Here is a 16,238-nt window from a genome sequence, read left to right on the forward strand (position 1 = left end):
GGTGCATAGATCCTGAGAAATCAGTACACAGAACAACGACCTCTGACCGTAATAACGGTCTTGATACGCCTGGGCATTGAGTCAAACAGAGCTTTGATGGCGTGTACAGGTACAGCTGCCCATACAGCTTCAACACGATACCACAGTTCATCATGAGTAGTGACTGGCGTATTGTGACGAGGCAGTTGCTCGGCCACCATTGACCAGACGTTTTCAATTGGTGAGAGATCTGGAGAATGTGCTAGCCAGGGCAGCAGTCGAACATTTTCTGTATCCAGAAAGGCCCGTACAGGACCTGCAACATGCGGTCGTGCATTATCCTGCTGAAATGTAGGGTTTCGCAGGGATCGAATGAAGGGTAGCGCCACGAGTCGTAACACATCTGAAATGTAACGTCCACTGTTCAAAGTGCCGTCAATGCGAACAAGAGGTGACCGAGACGTGTAACCAATGGCACCTCATACCATCACGCCGGGTGATACGCCAGTATGGCGATGACGAATACACGCTTCCAATGTGCGTTCACCGCGATGTCGCCAAACACGGATGCGACCATCATGACCTGTAAACAGAACATGGATTCATCCGAAAAAATGACGTTTTGCCATTCGTGCACCCAGGTTCGTCGTTGAGTACACGATCGCAGGCGCTCCTGTCTGTGATGCAGCGTCAAGGGTGTCCGCAGCCATGGTCTCCGAGCTGATAGTCCATGCTGCTGCAAACGTCGTCGAACTGTTCCTGCAGACGGTTGTTGTCTTGCAAACGTCCCCATCTGTTGACTCAGGGATCGAGATGTGGCTGCACGATCCGTTACAGCCATGCGGATAAGATGCCTGTCATTTTTACTGCTAGTGATACGAGGCCGTTGGGATCCAGCACGGCGTTCCGAATTACCCTCCTGATCCCACCGTTACCATATTCTGCTAACAGTCATTGGATCTCGACCAACGTGAGCAGCCATGTCGCGATACGATAAACCGCAATCGCGATAGGAACAATCCGACCTTTATCAAAGTCGGGAACGTGATGGTACGCATTTCTCCTCCTTACACGAGGCATCACAACAACGTTTCACTAGCCAACGCCGGTCGATTGCTGTTTGTGTATGAGAAATCGGTTAGAAACTTTCCTCATGTCAGCACGTTGTAGGTGTCACCACCGGCGCCAAGCTTGTGTGAATGCTCTGAAAAGCTAATCATTTGCATATCACAGCATCTTCTTCCTGCCGGTTAAATTTCGCGTCTGTAGCACGTCATCTTTGTGGTGTAGCAATTTTAATGGGCAGTAGTGTAGGATGGCCGGTGGCAGCCACCGAGCACGCTCGCACTCGGAGCCATTTCATTAAATGGTACTTTAGTAATTATTTATGTACTTGTTTGTCATTAACATACTGAATTACTACTTGCATTAACAATGTTTTTGTTTTTTTCCGTTATCATTTGGAATTGGTAGAAGCAATACGCGCCACCCTGCAGTTTCCCGCTCTGTAACAATTAGCAGGCGGGTAGGAGCTCGGCAAAGACGTACCTGTACGCCGACGAGGGCGCTGCAGATGCAAAGCTGTGAGCGCGGAGAGATGAAGGAGGGCCTGCGCGCCGAGCGCTTGCCCGCGTGGAAGATGCGCGCGATGCGGTTGGTTTTGGTGAGCAGCGCCGCGTACACCACGGTGAAGCAGAAGCCCGCGCCGAAGCGCTGCACGCCGCACACCACGTCTGTCGGCCGCAGCACCAGCGCGAACGTCACGCTGTAGCACAGCAGGATGCCTGCGGGCGGCGCCACAAACACACAGCTCAGTAAGCACTGAGGCCGCCGTTAAAAAAAGAAAAAAAAAATTTAGAAGAATATCGGTGATGTTTCTGTGAAATGATTGTTTCTCTAACTTCTTTTATTTATTACTTTTGCACAGATCATTTCACAAAAATTACGACCATTTTTAATTTATTTTTTGTTTTTCAAGTTTTCTTCAGAAAGCATGAATTATAATATATTTAAATATAGATCGACACTGTATTATTAGAAAGAGTGTATAGGTTAACAGAAAATAGAGAAGCTTCAACTTATGCTGTAATTTGATATTTATTAAATTTTTTTCCAACGTGAAAGAAACAACTCCACAATTTCTAAACCAACATACGAGGGTTGGAACTTTAATAGTGGAAACTATTTATTTACAGCTCGTGCAAAATAGGTACGTGTTTCAAGTTTTACTGCCCTTCAAAGTAGACACCAGCATTGTATATAACACGTTGCCAGTGATATGGAAGTCGTAGGATACTCTTAGCGGTGCCAGTTGTGTTGACAGTTCGAACGACGCGGTCTATTTGTAGCAGTTCCTTCAGATTAAAACTGTGTGCCTGACCGAGACTCGAACTCGGGACCTTTGCCTTTTGCGGGCAGGGGCTCTACCAACTTTTTTCTTTTTTCCCCTTTTTTTCTTTTTTGTTTTTTGTCTTTTTTTCTCTGCAAAAACAAAAAAAAAAAAAACAAAAAAATCATTGTAAAACAAATCACAAATGTAAAGGAACAGGGATACAGGGATGTTGTTTTTATTTATTTATTTTCCATGAAGATCACTCTGTGAAAAGGAACATGTAGATCATTTCATGGTATAGTATGTGCATTATATATGGAGCGGTGAGAGAAACGTGAGGTTCATTATCAGCTGTCAAATGCGCACACCGACTGCACCCGGCACATCCCAACTGCGTGGGGGGTCGAGGACGACTGCCTGAAGATAGTTGGCAAAGGTTTTCCGATAGTGTGACCATCTATGAACCTCATTGTGGGCTTGCTGCAAGAAATACCAAAAGTCGAGTCGCGACTTGGCAGCATCCCCATAGAGGTACGCGATCGTCCAACCTTTGACCCAAATGATCGAGTGTGATCTAGTCGCCGGAAAGTAGTCATTCTCCGGATGTAAGAAGGAAGCAGGTGTAATATGTTGCGGGGTCACACGGAGGCAGCAAGCCACCATTTGTCTTCCTAGGAGCCATACGTCCTCCACCGCGATACAAGTTAAGCGATGATGGTCGTCATCCACTTGGCGACATTTCGGGCATAGTGGAGTGTCCACTAGTCCAATTGCATGGAATCGTTGGTTGGTGTTGAACTTGCCACAGGTGACAGAGAACCACACTGCCCGAACGAAGGCAGGAAGGAATTTTTGGTGCACATGTCTCCAAATCTTCGGCCAATGCAACTTGGGGTGTTTGAGTTCATTGACATTACGACTTATCCGTCGTAGCAGCCAAACATAAAAATCCTTCGCGCATGGTGGTCTCGTTCGCGGAAGCTCGTCTCTGATATAACTAAGTTCCACGATAAATGTCGGTACACGCGCAAAATGTGACGTAATGTTGCCCACCGCCACCGGAGGTGTGAGGGACGCTGGAACTAGGAGATCCAGTAGGCGGGATGTAAGGGAATCACGCCCGCTTCGCCATTGCTTGTACATCGTGCCTAGAAGGAGCGCCGTCGTTAAGTCTGAGTCCCCCTTTGTCCGTAGGGAGCCTGAGCGTTGCGTATCGCACCTTGAGGGGCGATCCGGTCATCACAAAATAGCCTAGTGCTGATTGACGTCCGAGCGTGAGTGGTAGGGGCACGATCTGCGAAATATGCACCATTCGAGAAACCACATAAGTGTTCAGATACTCGACTCGCTGCAAAGGATCAAGGCGCCTTGGGAGATGTTGTCGAACCATGGTACGTGTTGTCTGTAAAATACGTCGGTAGTTAACTGCCGCAGTATGTCTTACAGATGAGGTAAAGTCTATGCCAAGATAGCGGAATCGTTGCACATAAGGAAACGGACTGATTTCTTCCGGCGTAAGGCCCCTTCCAACCGGCATTGCCGCCGATTTGTTCATGTTCACTGCACTACCCGCCGTCACACTGTGGTCCAACAACAGTTCAAGGACCGTCTTCACCTCTTCCTCAGAACGAACGAGCAGCAGGAGGTCGTCCGCATAGGCACGACATTTGAAGGTGTAGCCCCGCAGTTCCATCCCAGAAAGAGAATTTGTTAGCCTCCCTATTAATGGTTCCAACGCTATCGCGAACAGCAGCATCGAAAGAGGGCAGCCCTGGCGAATGGATCGTCGAATTTGAATGGGCCCTGCTATACGCCCATTAACCTGTACCAAGGATTGTGCGCCCCCATAAATCCTTCTAATGAGACCAGTAAAACGGTCTGGAAATCCCATTTGTTCCAGTACAGCGTACAGATAGTTGTGGCGCACCTTATCAAAAGCACTGTCAAAATCAACCGCCACCATCGCCGCTTTAAGCCGGCACTCCTCCGCCAGCGCTATCATATCACGGCATTCACCAGTAGCTGTTTACACATTCACCGATCCACCCGGTGTCGTCTGTTCTGGAGAGAGAACGTTACGAATTAACATACGACATCGGGACGCTAGCAACCGTGCAAAGATCTTATAGTCGGCATTAAGCAGGGTGATGGGGCGATAATGTGTGACCGTAATTCCTGGCTTCGGTTTATGTACTGGCACCAAGAGGCCTTCCATAAAATCCGGTGGAATAGGCGCATCGGAATTTAACATCTCGTTGTACATTTCCGTCCATCGCGGTGCCATTTCGTTGCGAAATTCTCGATAAAATTCAGCAGGAAGTCCATAAATGCCTGGGGACCGATTCAACGCACCCTTTGCGATCGCATCATGTACTTCCCCGCAGCTAATGGCTTCCAGTAAGGTTCCCGCGGCTTCCACCGTCAGTGTACGGGAGACGTACGTGGCTATACGTTCGAGGTCATCGACAGGGACTGCTTCTTCCCGATGGATGTGTTGGTAATGGTCGACGAATGCAGAGACAATGTCCGCTTGACGCGTCACTCTTCGGTCTTCGCGGGTAATTAATTCCCGTACCAAAACGCGTCGTCGGTGCTTTCGTTCATTCACGACGTGGTGCATGGAAGGAATCTCGTGCATTATCGTATCGTGACATCTGGTGCGCACCATGGTTCCCTGAAGATGTTTCCGAACTAAAGCCACTAGTTTAGCTTTTATCCTTTTGCGTTCGATCCAGACGTCCTGTCCCGGTGGACCATCGTACAGGTCGCGCAGCGCTGCAAAATAAAAGTCGGTCGTACGGCGGCGCCATTCTGCCATCTCCCTGCTATACGAGATGAACGTACGGCGAAGTGCCGGTTTAGCACAAGTCAGCCACCAATCAAGCTTCATCGCATACCTTCCAACCCTGCGCTCGCACATCGTCCATGTCTCAAGGATCCGGTGACGGCATTCAGGATCATGTAGATGTTGAATGTTTAATTTCCACGGGGCCTTACTGTTCCACACCTGTCTACGGGGAAGAAGCACCGTACAGATGTAAGCGCTGTGATCGGAAAATGCCAATGGCCAGCGTTCCGCGTCCTGGACATCATTTGCATGAGCCCGTGAGATATAAATGCGATCTAACCTGCTCGCGAATGACTTGTCACATAGGTGTATCCCGCAGCATCTCCATGTCGTAATTCCCACGTGTCACTAAGTACAAGGTCGTTGACAACGATTCGCAACTTCTGGCTGATGTTTGCTTGCGGTCATTGGTCTTTCTGGCTGAGAACACAGTTGAAATCTCCACCAATTATTACACATTCATAACGCCCATGGAAAAGTGAGGCAATGTCTTCTGCATAAAATCGCGCCCTTTCCCGCCGCCGATTGTTTCCCGACGGTGCATAAAGATTGATGATGCGTGTCCCAAACGTCGTGAAAGCCATTCCCCTGGCCGACGGAAGATAACACACGTTTTCCACTGGGAAGCCATCTCGCACGAAAACTGCCACACCACTCCCATTGTGATCTCCATGTGACGAATAGGATTGGTAGCCTGCGATGTATGGGAGTGCAGCTGTGTGGACTTCCTGCAGCAACGCAATATCCACATCAGATGGCCAAATCGTTTCCTTCAGTAGGTGTATTTTGGCCGGTGAACGCACGTCATTTATATTTAATGTCGCAATACGGTTCGCATGGCGTTGAATCCCACTCTGTCGATGCGCAACAACATCTCCCTGCATCGGCGCTGGGGGCTGAGTTAGAAGACGTTCTCTCGCCCCTCTCCCTTCACCTTCAGCAATTATTAGGCCGTCTTCGTGAGTGCCTGCTGCCTCTGTATGATGTCCGGCGTCTCCTCAATATCGTCATACCACATCTTTGCAGGCAGTGATATATTCGTGTCCATTGCCACAGCATCTGCGTCGGGAGAGCCAACTGGTTGTGATTCCTCTTCAGCATCACCACGTCCCGGTACCGTCAATGTGACAGACCGCTGCGGGTCTGATCGAACATTTTCCATTGCCTCATCCTGTTTCGTAGAGGCTGTTGGGTCTTCTTGGTCCACAGGCACATCGTCGTCGGGGCAAGGGGAGTCATCCCTAGGAGATGTCGTGCGACGACGCCGTTTCCTCCTTTTCGGGGAACGTTGTTTGCGTGATCTTCCTTCCGTGTCCTCAGATTGTAGGGAATCACGCTGCCCGACAGAAAAGCATCCGTAGGAACAGAAAGTGTTTCGAGTCCCATGGTTGTACTTGGTGGGAGTTCGGTCGAAACTGATGTTGTCGTCACAGAGTGCGTTCCAGACGGAACAGCATCCGTAGTGGCTGGAACTGCTTCGTGTACTATCGGTGTGCTTGGTGGGAGTTCGGTCTCATCTGATGTTGTCGCCGTAGATTGTATGCTCGATGGAGCAGCATCCTCTGTCATCCCGACGTCTGCTACAATGTTTCGGAGAGTGCCATCTTGATCTTCCACCGGGGTTGTGTCTTTTCGGTCATCAGCGGACGCAGTGAGGGCTTTGGCATATGTGATCGGTAGTACTGTCAGCGCCGGCGACGGCTCCCGCACATCTGAAGGCAGTTGCGTAATCCGCTGTTGCATACAGTTCGACCTGAGGTGTTCCTCCTGGCCACAGCCAGAACATGTACGTGGTTGACCATCGTAAATCACCACCGCCCGACAACCACCAATTGTCAGATAGGACGGTACATGCTTCTGAAGATCAATACCCCGTTAAGAACGGGGTACGTGGCGAATTGTTTCCAGCGTTCTGCTGTGTGACCATGTACCGTGCCGTATGGCTTAAAAGCCTCGATAACTTCGTCAGCCGGGAGCTCAAATGGCAGCTCAAAAACATGTTTTGTCCGTACACCCAGACCAGCATGTTCTACAGTTACCGTGCCGACATTCCCGTCACTATGGCAAAACCGGAGACCTGCTTTTGTCGCCTGTAGAATGCTCTCACACGCCGCGTCATTTACCATCTTAACATACACCGTGGGACTAACGATGGACAGGTGAATTCCGACAATATCGTTTGGCGGTATCTTGACGTCCTCTCGAATGAATCGTTCCACTGCAAAAGCCTTTAGTCGTTGGTAGTCTTTGCAGAAATTGAATCATAATGTAGTTTTCCTGTACTTATTTGCCATGATCGTTGTTACTAGCCCGCGCGCAGACTAAATCCACAAGTAAACAAACACTCGCACACGTCGCACAGGCGGAAGTATCGGACCTCCACTTCGCACGGCCGCTAGCGCCGAACTGTCTACCTGAACACGACTCACGCCCCGTCCTCACAGCCTTAATTCCGCCAGTACCTCGTCAGCTCTTCATATCAGCGCACACTCCGCTGTAGAGCAAAAATTTCATTCTGTTTCCTTCAGTTTAGAAATCGAGTTGAACTCACGAGGGCTTAAGTCAGTGGAGTGCAGTAGGTGGTATAGCAATTAGCAACCCCATCAGTCAAACAAATCAGTAACAGCTTGCACTATACGTGCTTGAGCATTGTCCTGAAAAATGATGGTCAGATCCTGCAGAAAGTGTCTTTACTTCTGTCTCTATGCAGTTCACTTTTGGAACACAACCTGCGACCAGCTTAGAGACAGAAGTAATGACACTTTCTGCAGGACCTGGCCATCATTTCGCAGGACAATGCTCAAGCACGTACAGTGCAAGTTTTTACTGATTTGTTTGACTGATGGGGCTGCTAAGTGCCATACCACCTACTGCACTCCCCTGACTTAAGCCCTCGTGAGTTCAGCTCGATTTCTAAACTGAAGCAAACACTTCACGGCATTCGCTTCAGAACTGCTACAAATTCGCCGCTCGAACTGTCAACACAACTGGCACTGCTAAGAGTATCCCACGACTGCCACGTCGCTGGAAATGGGTTATCACAGTCCTGGTGACTACTCTGAAGGTCACTGAAACTTAGAAACACGTATCTATGTTGTATGAGCTGTAAATAAATCCAACCCTTGTATATTTTTACAGCTAAGCCTTGAAGAGATGAACTTTTGACATTTCGTTTACATAGTTAGCAACTTCTGTTCGTGAAATATTTTAAATTTTTCCTCAAATCGCTAATTAAGTTTTAGTTAATAGCTCTCATTACTTTCGCGCCTTTCTTTTCTTTTTTGTAAGACTGGTCCACGTTCGAATTCAATGAGCTGTGCTGACCAACCTATTCTTCTCTTACAGTTTCACTACTGATGACACAATACTCCCCGCCTCCTTTCACACTGGCGGGTCCGCCACTTGTTACATACCGTGATCAGCGATCAGTTCTACATTACACTGGGGCGTCTGCATCTGCATACTTCCCAGCAGTTAGTGTACGCTGGATGTCTCTTCTGAAAGTTGTCAGGCGCATTTTCTCTGATGTTTCGGCAGATATCTGTAAATTTAGTTTGTGCATTGTGTGACTGCAGTCAGTCAAAACAAGTACTGCTCATCGTGTCTCTCATGCGACGGCCAGTCTTGACCTTAAGCGTAGGTTTGTTTCCTGTTACAGACAAAATGATTTTTAAAACGGCATTTTACGAGCCCATTCGATACAGAGGCCCGTAATTAGCCTATCGCGATATGGATCTGTAATAACAAGTAAAACATGGAGAATCACCAGTACTTAAGCAGCGACTGGAGTACTACCTTAGCCCACGGTGACTGTCACAGCCTTGCGGCAGTGCTACTCAGCCACTGCTGGAATACTGGTTACTCTCTGCTCGGTTAGCTGTGCGGTCTAACGTACGGATTTCTGGGCTGGCAAGGAGCGCCTGGTCCCCGGCACGAATCCGCCCACCGCACTTGGGTCGAGGTCCGGTGAGCCGGCCAGTCTGTGGATGGTTTTTAGGCGGTTTTCCATCTGCCTCGCCGAATGCGGGCTGCTTCCCCTTATTCCGCCTCAGCTACACTACGTCGGCGATTGCTGTGCAAACAAGTTCTCCACGTACACGTGCACCACCATTACTCAAGCTGGCCGAAGTGGCCGTGCGGTTAATGGCGCTGCAGTCTGGAACCGCAAGACCGCTACGGTCGCAGGTTCGAATCCTGCCTCGGGCATGGCTGTTTGTGATGTCCTTAGGTTAGTTAGGTTTGGTTCAAATGGTTCAAATGGCTCTGAGCACTATGGGACTCAACTGCTGAGGTCATTAGTCCCCTAGAACTTAGAACTAGTTAAACCTAACTAACCTAAGGACATCACAAACATCCAAGCCCGAGGCAGGATTCGAACCTGCGACCGTAGCGGTCTTGCGGTTCCAGACTGCAGCGCCTTTAACCGCACGGCCACTTCGGCCGGCTTAGTTAGGTTTAACTAGTTCTAAGTTCTAGGGGACTAATGACCTCAGCAGTTGAGTCCCACAGTGCTCAGAGCCATTTGAACCATTTTTGAACCATTACTCAAACATAGGGCTACACTCGTCTGGTGTGAGACGTTCCACGGAGGGGGTCCACCGGGGGCCGAACCGCACAATAACGCTGAAAGAGTGGTTCGGTGTAGGGCGGCGGAGGGGTCAAGTGGACTGCGGTAGTCATCGTGGGGTTGTGGGCCACTGCGGCTGCAGCGAGGACGGAGCATCTCCGTCGTTTCTACGCCCCCGGTTAACTTACAATACTATACAATACTGGTTATTCTCTGTGTTTTACTGTTCCTGTTAATGCACGTCGATTAAACGAATATCGCACTCGACTAATGTGGGACCGATCTATTGAATGGGCAGGCAAAAGTCCGCTTTTTAGTATGTAACGGAAATGGAACCGACGCTTTCTAGTGACAACGAGCTTCGCATGAAACGTTTGTTGTATTTGTTTGGGCCGACTCCACATATACAGTGCAAAAACAAAAATTGAAAATACAAGTCCATTCTTTCAAAGAAGAAAACAGCAACCAGCCACTATTGATAACGCAGTTCATTTGCACGAATAGCGCCGTAACCGGTTTATAACCGACAAATTCATCTTCTAAAGGATGTTCACGTCAAGACGCACATTGGTTAAAGTTTAAATAAGATTTTAGCTTTCCCCTTTGTGGTGAAAGATTCTTGAGATTGCGGTGGCCTACATAAAATGATTTCAGAAACGACCTGTTGAAACATAATTATTTTTCATAACGCTTGAACACAGTGTAAACAAATCATTATCACTGGGGTCCTGTAGTTATATTTTACTCCCATCGAATCTCAAGTCGTTTTGTTGGAATGTAGATGGCTTGTAGCCACGAAATACTTTAAAATGTATGCGGAACTTGTAAATTATAGATTGCAGCAATCAGTCGTCCTTTTTAAATTTTATTATGCAGATCCAGATTCTGGCTAGAAGCTAGCCATTCTCAATGCTAAGAATACAAAGAGTACATAGCCAGATGATGTCATAAAAAGTTACAAGTATTGGCTTAACTCATATGATTTGCATATTACATACCACTATTATTTTCGCTCAATGCATGTCAGTCCCTGTTGATCGGGCTTCACCTACAGTTCTTTGAATACTGCTGTTTGCGGAAGGCCATGTAACCAACCGATGTATTCTCCACACAGCCTGCCTTCTGCAAACAGTAGTAATCAATGAACTGCACGTGAAGCCCGATCAACAGGGACTGACATGCATTAAGTGAAAATAATAGTGGTATGTAATATACAAACCATATTAGTTAAACCATTACTTGTAACTTTTTATGACATCATCTGAGTATGTACTTCTTGTATTCTTAGCATAGTGAATGGCTAGCTTCTAGGCGAAATCTGGATCTGCATGATGAAATTTAAAAAGGACGACTGATTGCTGCAATCTATAATTTGCAAGTCGATATAACAGTCACTGAGTGCAACCGCTTTCCGAATGGAAGGTAACCTGATATGCGGTATTTGTTTGATTTGCGTATAGCCGTGTTGTATAAAGTCACACAAACACGCACCAGAGATGGCGATATCACAAGTACAACAATCCCCAAGAAATCTTTCAGAGATATTATAATATATACAATGATCTGACAGTAGAAAATTTAGATAAGTTAACCTTTCAATTAGGCATCATGTGTTAATGCAATTTCTACTGTCGTAATATTTATTTATTTCTCACCGTTTATTTTATTTCCTGTGTATACTATAATATTTACATAATAATATTTACTTAATATCATTTAAGTTACATTTCCCAGCAAACTGGTTGCTGCATTTGTTAACTCTATTTGCAATTAATGCGCTTTGATTTTAAATGAATATAAAATAAGCTTCTTTCTTTGTAAATTTTCTACTGTCAGATCAATGTAGATATAAATTCTCTCTCTCTGACAGAGAATTTCCTTGGCACTTATTGTGCTTGTAATATCGCCATGTTTGTGCACATTTTCCCATTTGGTGAAAACTTTTTGCTGTGTGCAAAGCCCTTGTAAAACTTTCTATTCTTTCCGAGGGCCCGCAATTGCGGGATATTTTGAACCTTCGGTAGGACGCCGTTGTGGTGGTAAGAGTTTGTTAAGTAGAAGTGTATTGTGGTTTTTAAGGCCACAACTCGAACATTATTTATCAGGGGATGCAATATTTGATAGTCGTAATTGTACTGTCCACACATTCCAATTAACCTAAAAAAAAGAAAAAAAGCAGGAGAAGAGTTGTGCAGAGTTTAATTGCACAAATAAATTCACATAAATGATTCAACATTCTTTTTCAAAGGTTCATCAATGTTTTTAGGTGTTTCGTATGCTAATGCACTTCCATAATAAACGTGTCTACAACGTGTTAATATAATAAACGTGCATTTAATTAAAGGTTTCCTATTTCGAAACCACAGCTTTTAGAAAAATGGTTAAATGCTGTGAGAAGACAAGGTTTCCGAGTGACAGAAAACGACTTAATTGGGAACATTTCGGGATTGGTCGTCTCCTTCTGAAGTGTATAAATTGCAGAAGGCTGAAACATGGTGCTGTTCCATCTGTCCTTCCTTTTCTGAACCATATATAGCAGAAAGTAAAATATATTTGTAAATCATAGGACCTACCTTTCCTTAGCTACAGAACTTTAAAGACATTCAAGTGTAAGCAGGAGGAGAGTACGTTAACCACCACAATAGCCGCTCTTCAATTTCTTCACTATTCACCACAGAACACTTACGGGATCATGGGGCCTTGTGTGTGTGTGTGTGTGTGTGTGTGTGTGTGTGTGTGTGTGTGTGTGTGTGCGCGTGTGTGTAAGGTAAGGGGGGGGGGTGCTACATGGTACATGGAATGTGGTTACACAAAAATCAAAGAAGTGCACATATGTTCTAAGGTATTTCGTGGATACAAGCTTACAATATTTGAAGAAGTTTGACGCGGGATTTCCGACGTCAGTCAAATATAATCACAATAATCAATATTAAATATTTGTTTACATCGTATTCGAAGGATAGTTACGTTTGCACTATATAGCAGCGCCTGAGCGTCGTTCTTCTTAACAACACAGGCACTGCAATGTCGTTTGTATCCGCCAATACCAAGACGCGACTTTGAACTGGAATTTCCTCCCCTGTACGGGGATCACATAATGCGTGTACGAGTACAGGTTGTGACGCAGGAACGACTATATGTGGAGGAGGAGCAGGATGAGATTAATGTTTAACGTTCCGGGGACAACGAGATCATTAGGGATGGAGCACAAGCTCGGAACTGCTATATAGTGTAAACGTATCTGTACTTCGAATACAGTGTAAACAAATCTTTAATATCGATTGTTGTGATTATATTTGACTCACGTCGGAAATCCCGTGTTAAATTTCTTGAAATATTGTAAGCTTGTATCCACGAAATACCTTAGAACATATGTGCACTTCTTTGATTTTTGTGTAGCCACATTGCATATAGCACCCCCCCCCCCCTCCCCCCTCCTTACACACACACACACACACACACACACACATACACACACACACACACACACACACACACACACACACACACACACACACAAGGCCCCATGATCCCGTAAGTGTTCTGTGGTGAATAGCGAAGAAATTGAAGAGCGGCTATTGTGGTGGTTAACGTACTCTCCTCCTGCTTACACTTGAATGTCTTTAAAGTTCTATAGCTAAAGAAAGGTAGGCCCTATGATTTACAAATATATTTCACTTTCTGCTGTATATGGTTCGGAAAAGGAAAGACAGATGGAACAGCACCATGTTTCAACCTACTGTAATTTGTACTGTTCAGAAGGAGACAACTACTCCCGAAATGTTCCGAATCGAAGTGGTTTTCTGTCAGTCGGAAACCTTGTCTTCTCACAGCATTTAACCATTTTCTGAAAGCTGTGGTTTCGAAACAGCAAACCTGCACGTTTATTATATTAACACGTTGTAGACATAGTTATTATGGAAGTGCTTTAGCATTCGAAACATCTAAAAACATCGACGAACCTTTGAAAAATAATATTGAACCTTTTATCGAATTTATTTGTGCAACTAAACGCTGCACAACTCTTCACCTGGTTTTTTTCAGGTTAATTGGAATGTGTGGACAGTACGATTACGACTATCAAATATTGCATCCCCTGATAAATAATGTTCGAGCTGTGTCCTTAAAAGCCACAATACACTTCTACTTAACAAACTCTTACCACCACAACGGCGTCCAACCGAAGACAAAGAAGGTAAGCGGCCGTGTCCTTTCGAAGGAACCATCCCGGCATTTATCTTAAACGATTTAGGGAAATCACGGAAAACCTACATCAGGATGGCCGGACGCGGGTTTGAACCTTCGTCCTCCCGAATGCGAGTCCAGTGTGCTAACCACTGCGCTACCCCGCTCAGTGCGACATATAGAAATTCGTGTTTGGCCTGAGTGCTGCACCTATGGCCAAAGCAGTTAAGGCGACCGTTCGCCTAAAGTGAGATAGTTCGAGTCACAGTCTGGCACAAATTTTTATTGTCGTAATTCCCTTATACAACTGATTCAATGACCAATCATAGTAAAACATTTCTTTCTATGGCAATTGCTAAATAAATAAATTTAGAAAAGTATCGAATATAAAATTACTCCTTCTGAAATTACCGATTAATTTGTGTTCTATTCACGATTTATTAGTACCATAAACTGACTGCACATTTAATTATAGTAAATCCCCTGTATAGTTTAACTGGTACTTCATGAATAAAGAAAACAATTTTCATTTACTTCTGTTCTTCTTCACTCATACAACACTCACACTGCTAATACTACGCATATAAAACAATTATAATTATGCAAATACATTAAATATTAATCAAACATAACTTTACAACATTGTTTTGACTACGACTGCTAGCACTGTCCGTCAACTGCGGACCTCTGCCGCCTACTAGTACAACTACGTGCAGCTCTGTAACTCAGGTCCATGTGAGCTGGTGACATCTGTCGATGACTCATGCCTTTAACGATATCGTCCTAACAAGTGACAGGAGCGATTCGAAGGCGCTACGCCTCACTTTCTAACATCGTTTTTTAGTGTCAGGCACAGTGGGAATTAAAGTTCCAAAAACTTATGTAAACTTCAACAAATGTGCATCTTGACGTGAAGAGCCGCTTGAAGATGAACCTGTCGATTCGAAACCAGTTACGGTGCTACTTGTGCAAATTAATAGCTTTATCAATAGTGGCTGGTTCCTGGCTTCTTTTTTGAAAGAATCATCATAGCCATTGTCTCAAAATAACAGTTTTCGACGAAATGGCATGAAATCAAAAATAGCTGCCGATGCGCCAGACGACTCTGACTAGAGACACCCTGTGTGCGGCAGGTAGCTGGTAATAGTGAGAGCCAGCGCCGGCACGCACCTGTGAGCAGGACGTAGCTGAGCTCGCGGCCCGAGGCGCGCACGACGGGCGTGTCGTTGTGGCGCGCGAAGACGCCGGCGACGAAGAGCGTGACGAGGACGCCCGTGGCGGACAGCGACATGGCGCCGATGGCCCAGCCGCTGCTGGCGCGCAGGAACACCTCGGGGATGTCGCGGCAGCGCGTGCGCGCCGTGTCCGGGGTCGTGCCCAGCGGGCACATCAGGCACTGCGTCTCGTCCGTCGGGTGCCGGATCTGTATCCACACATACACCTGTCACTGGAGGGGGGGACTGCTCTCCGTTGGCGGCGTGGTCTGTCTTGAGAGAACAATGTGTTTCCCAAGTAACATTTCCTCCTGACTACCTGCAAGGACTCATTTTTTTCCACTTTATTGTTGTTTCACTCCCTCGCTTTATAAGGGCGGGGGTTGGAGAATGTCATCGGCACGGGCTTCCTGCTCTACAGACAAACCGTTTAAAAACACACAGTGGTGAACAATATCCACTGCCTGACAAAAAATGTGAAGTACCTAGAAGGGGAGGAGGGTGTGAAATGAAATTTCACCGGTTGAAAGGGTATGTGAAGTTATAGTGGTTACAATTTACTATGAATTTGGCAGTATGCGCCCATTTATCAGTGTGATATTGCACCCTCCCTGCCCTGGATGAGTTCACATATTCGATTGGGAAGATCATCATAAAGCCGTTATATTCATTCCTGAGGCAAGCTGGCTCACTAATATTGTAACTGCTCCTTGATATCATGTATACTGGCACTGGGACAGAGTTGAAGTCCAAACTGGTCCCACACATGCTCCATCAGGAGCAGATCTCGTGGTCTTGCTGATAGGGAGTCCTGGTGAAAAATGGAACCACAGAACCACAGAACTGTCGCATGAGAAGTAACATATGAGGAAAAAGGTTAGCTGTGAGATACCCGTTGTGCCATCAGTGATCAGAGTTTCCTTAATCACTACCAGCCGTGACCTGAGGGCATACACGATGGCTCCCCACACCATAACGTCAACATTAACGTCATTGTACGTCTCCAAAACACTGGAAGAATGGAACTTCATCGCGATCGCCGTCACATCCACTGCCGATGGTCATCCTGCACATTACAGAGCCGCGGTAGACCTATGATCGCAATGTGAAGCA

The 16,238-nt window shown here is 46.2% G+C and overlaps 1 protein-coding gene across 1 annotated transcript in view; it reads right to left on the reverse strand.

Annotated features, from left to right (window-relative positions):
- LOC126474016 (metabotropic glutamate receptor 4-like) overlaps positions 1 to 16,238 on the reverse strand; it is an 873,060-nt gene that overhangs the window by 95,001 nt on the left and 761,821 nt on the right. The window contains exons 9-10 of the mRNA XM_050101416.1: positions 15,082 to 15,334; positions 1,528 to 1,763 (exon numbers count right to left, since the gene is read on the reverse strand). Of these exons, the coding sequence (XP_049957373.1) occupies positions 1,528 to 1,763; positions 15,082 to 15,334 (489 nt within the window). The remainder of the gene's footprint in view (positions 1 to 1,527; positions 1,764 to 15,081; positions 15,335 to 16,238) is intronic.

The sequence above is a fragment of the Schistocerca serialis genome, chromosome 4 (assembly GCF_023864345.2).
Source record: "Schistocerca serialis cubense isolate TAMUIC-IGC-003099 chromosome 4, iqSchSeri2.2, whole genome shotgun sequence".
In the NCBI taxonomy this organism is placed as follows: Eukaryota; Metazoa; Arthropoda; class Insecta; order Orthoptera; family Acrididae; genus Schistocerca; species Schistocerca serialis.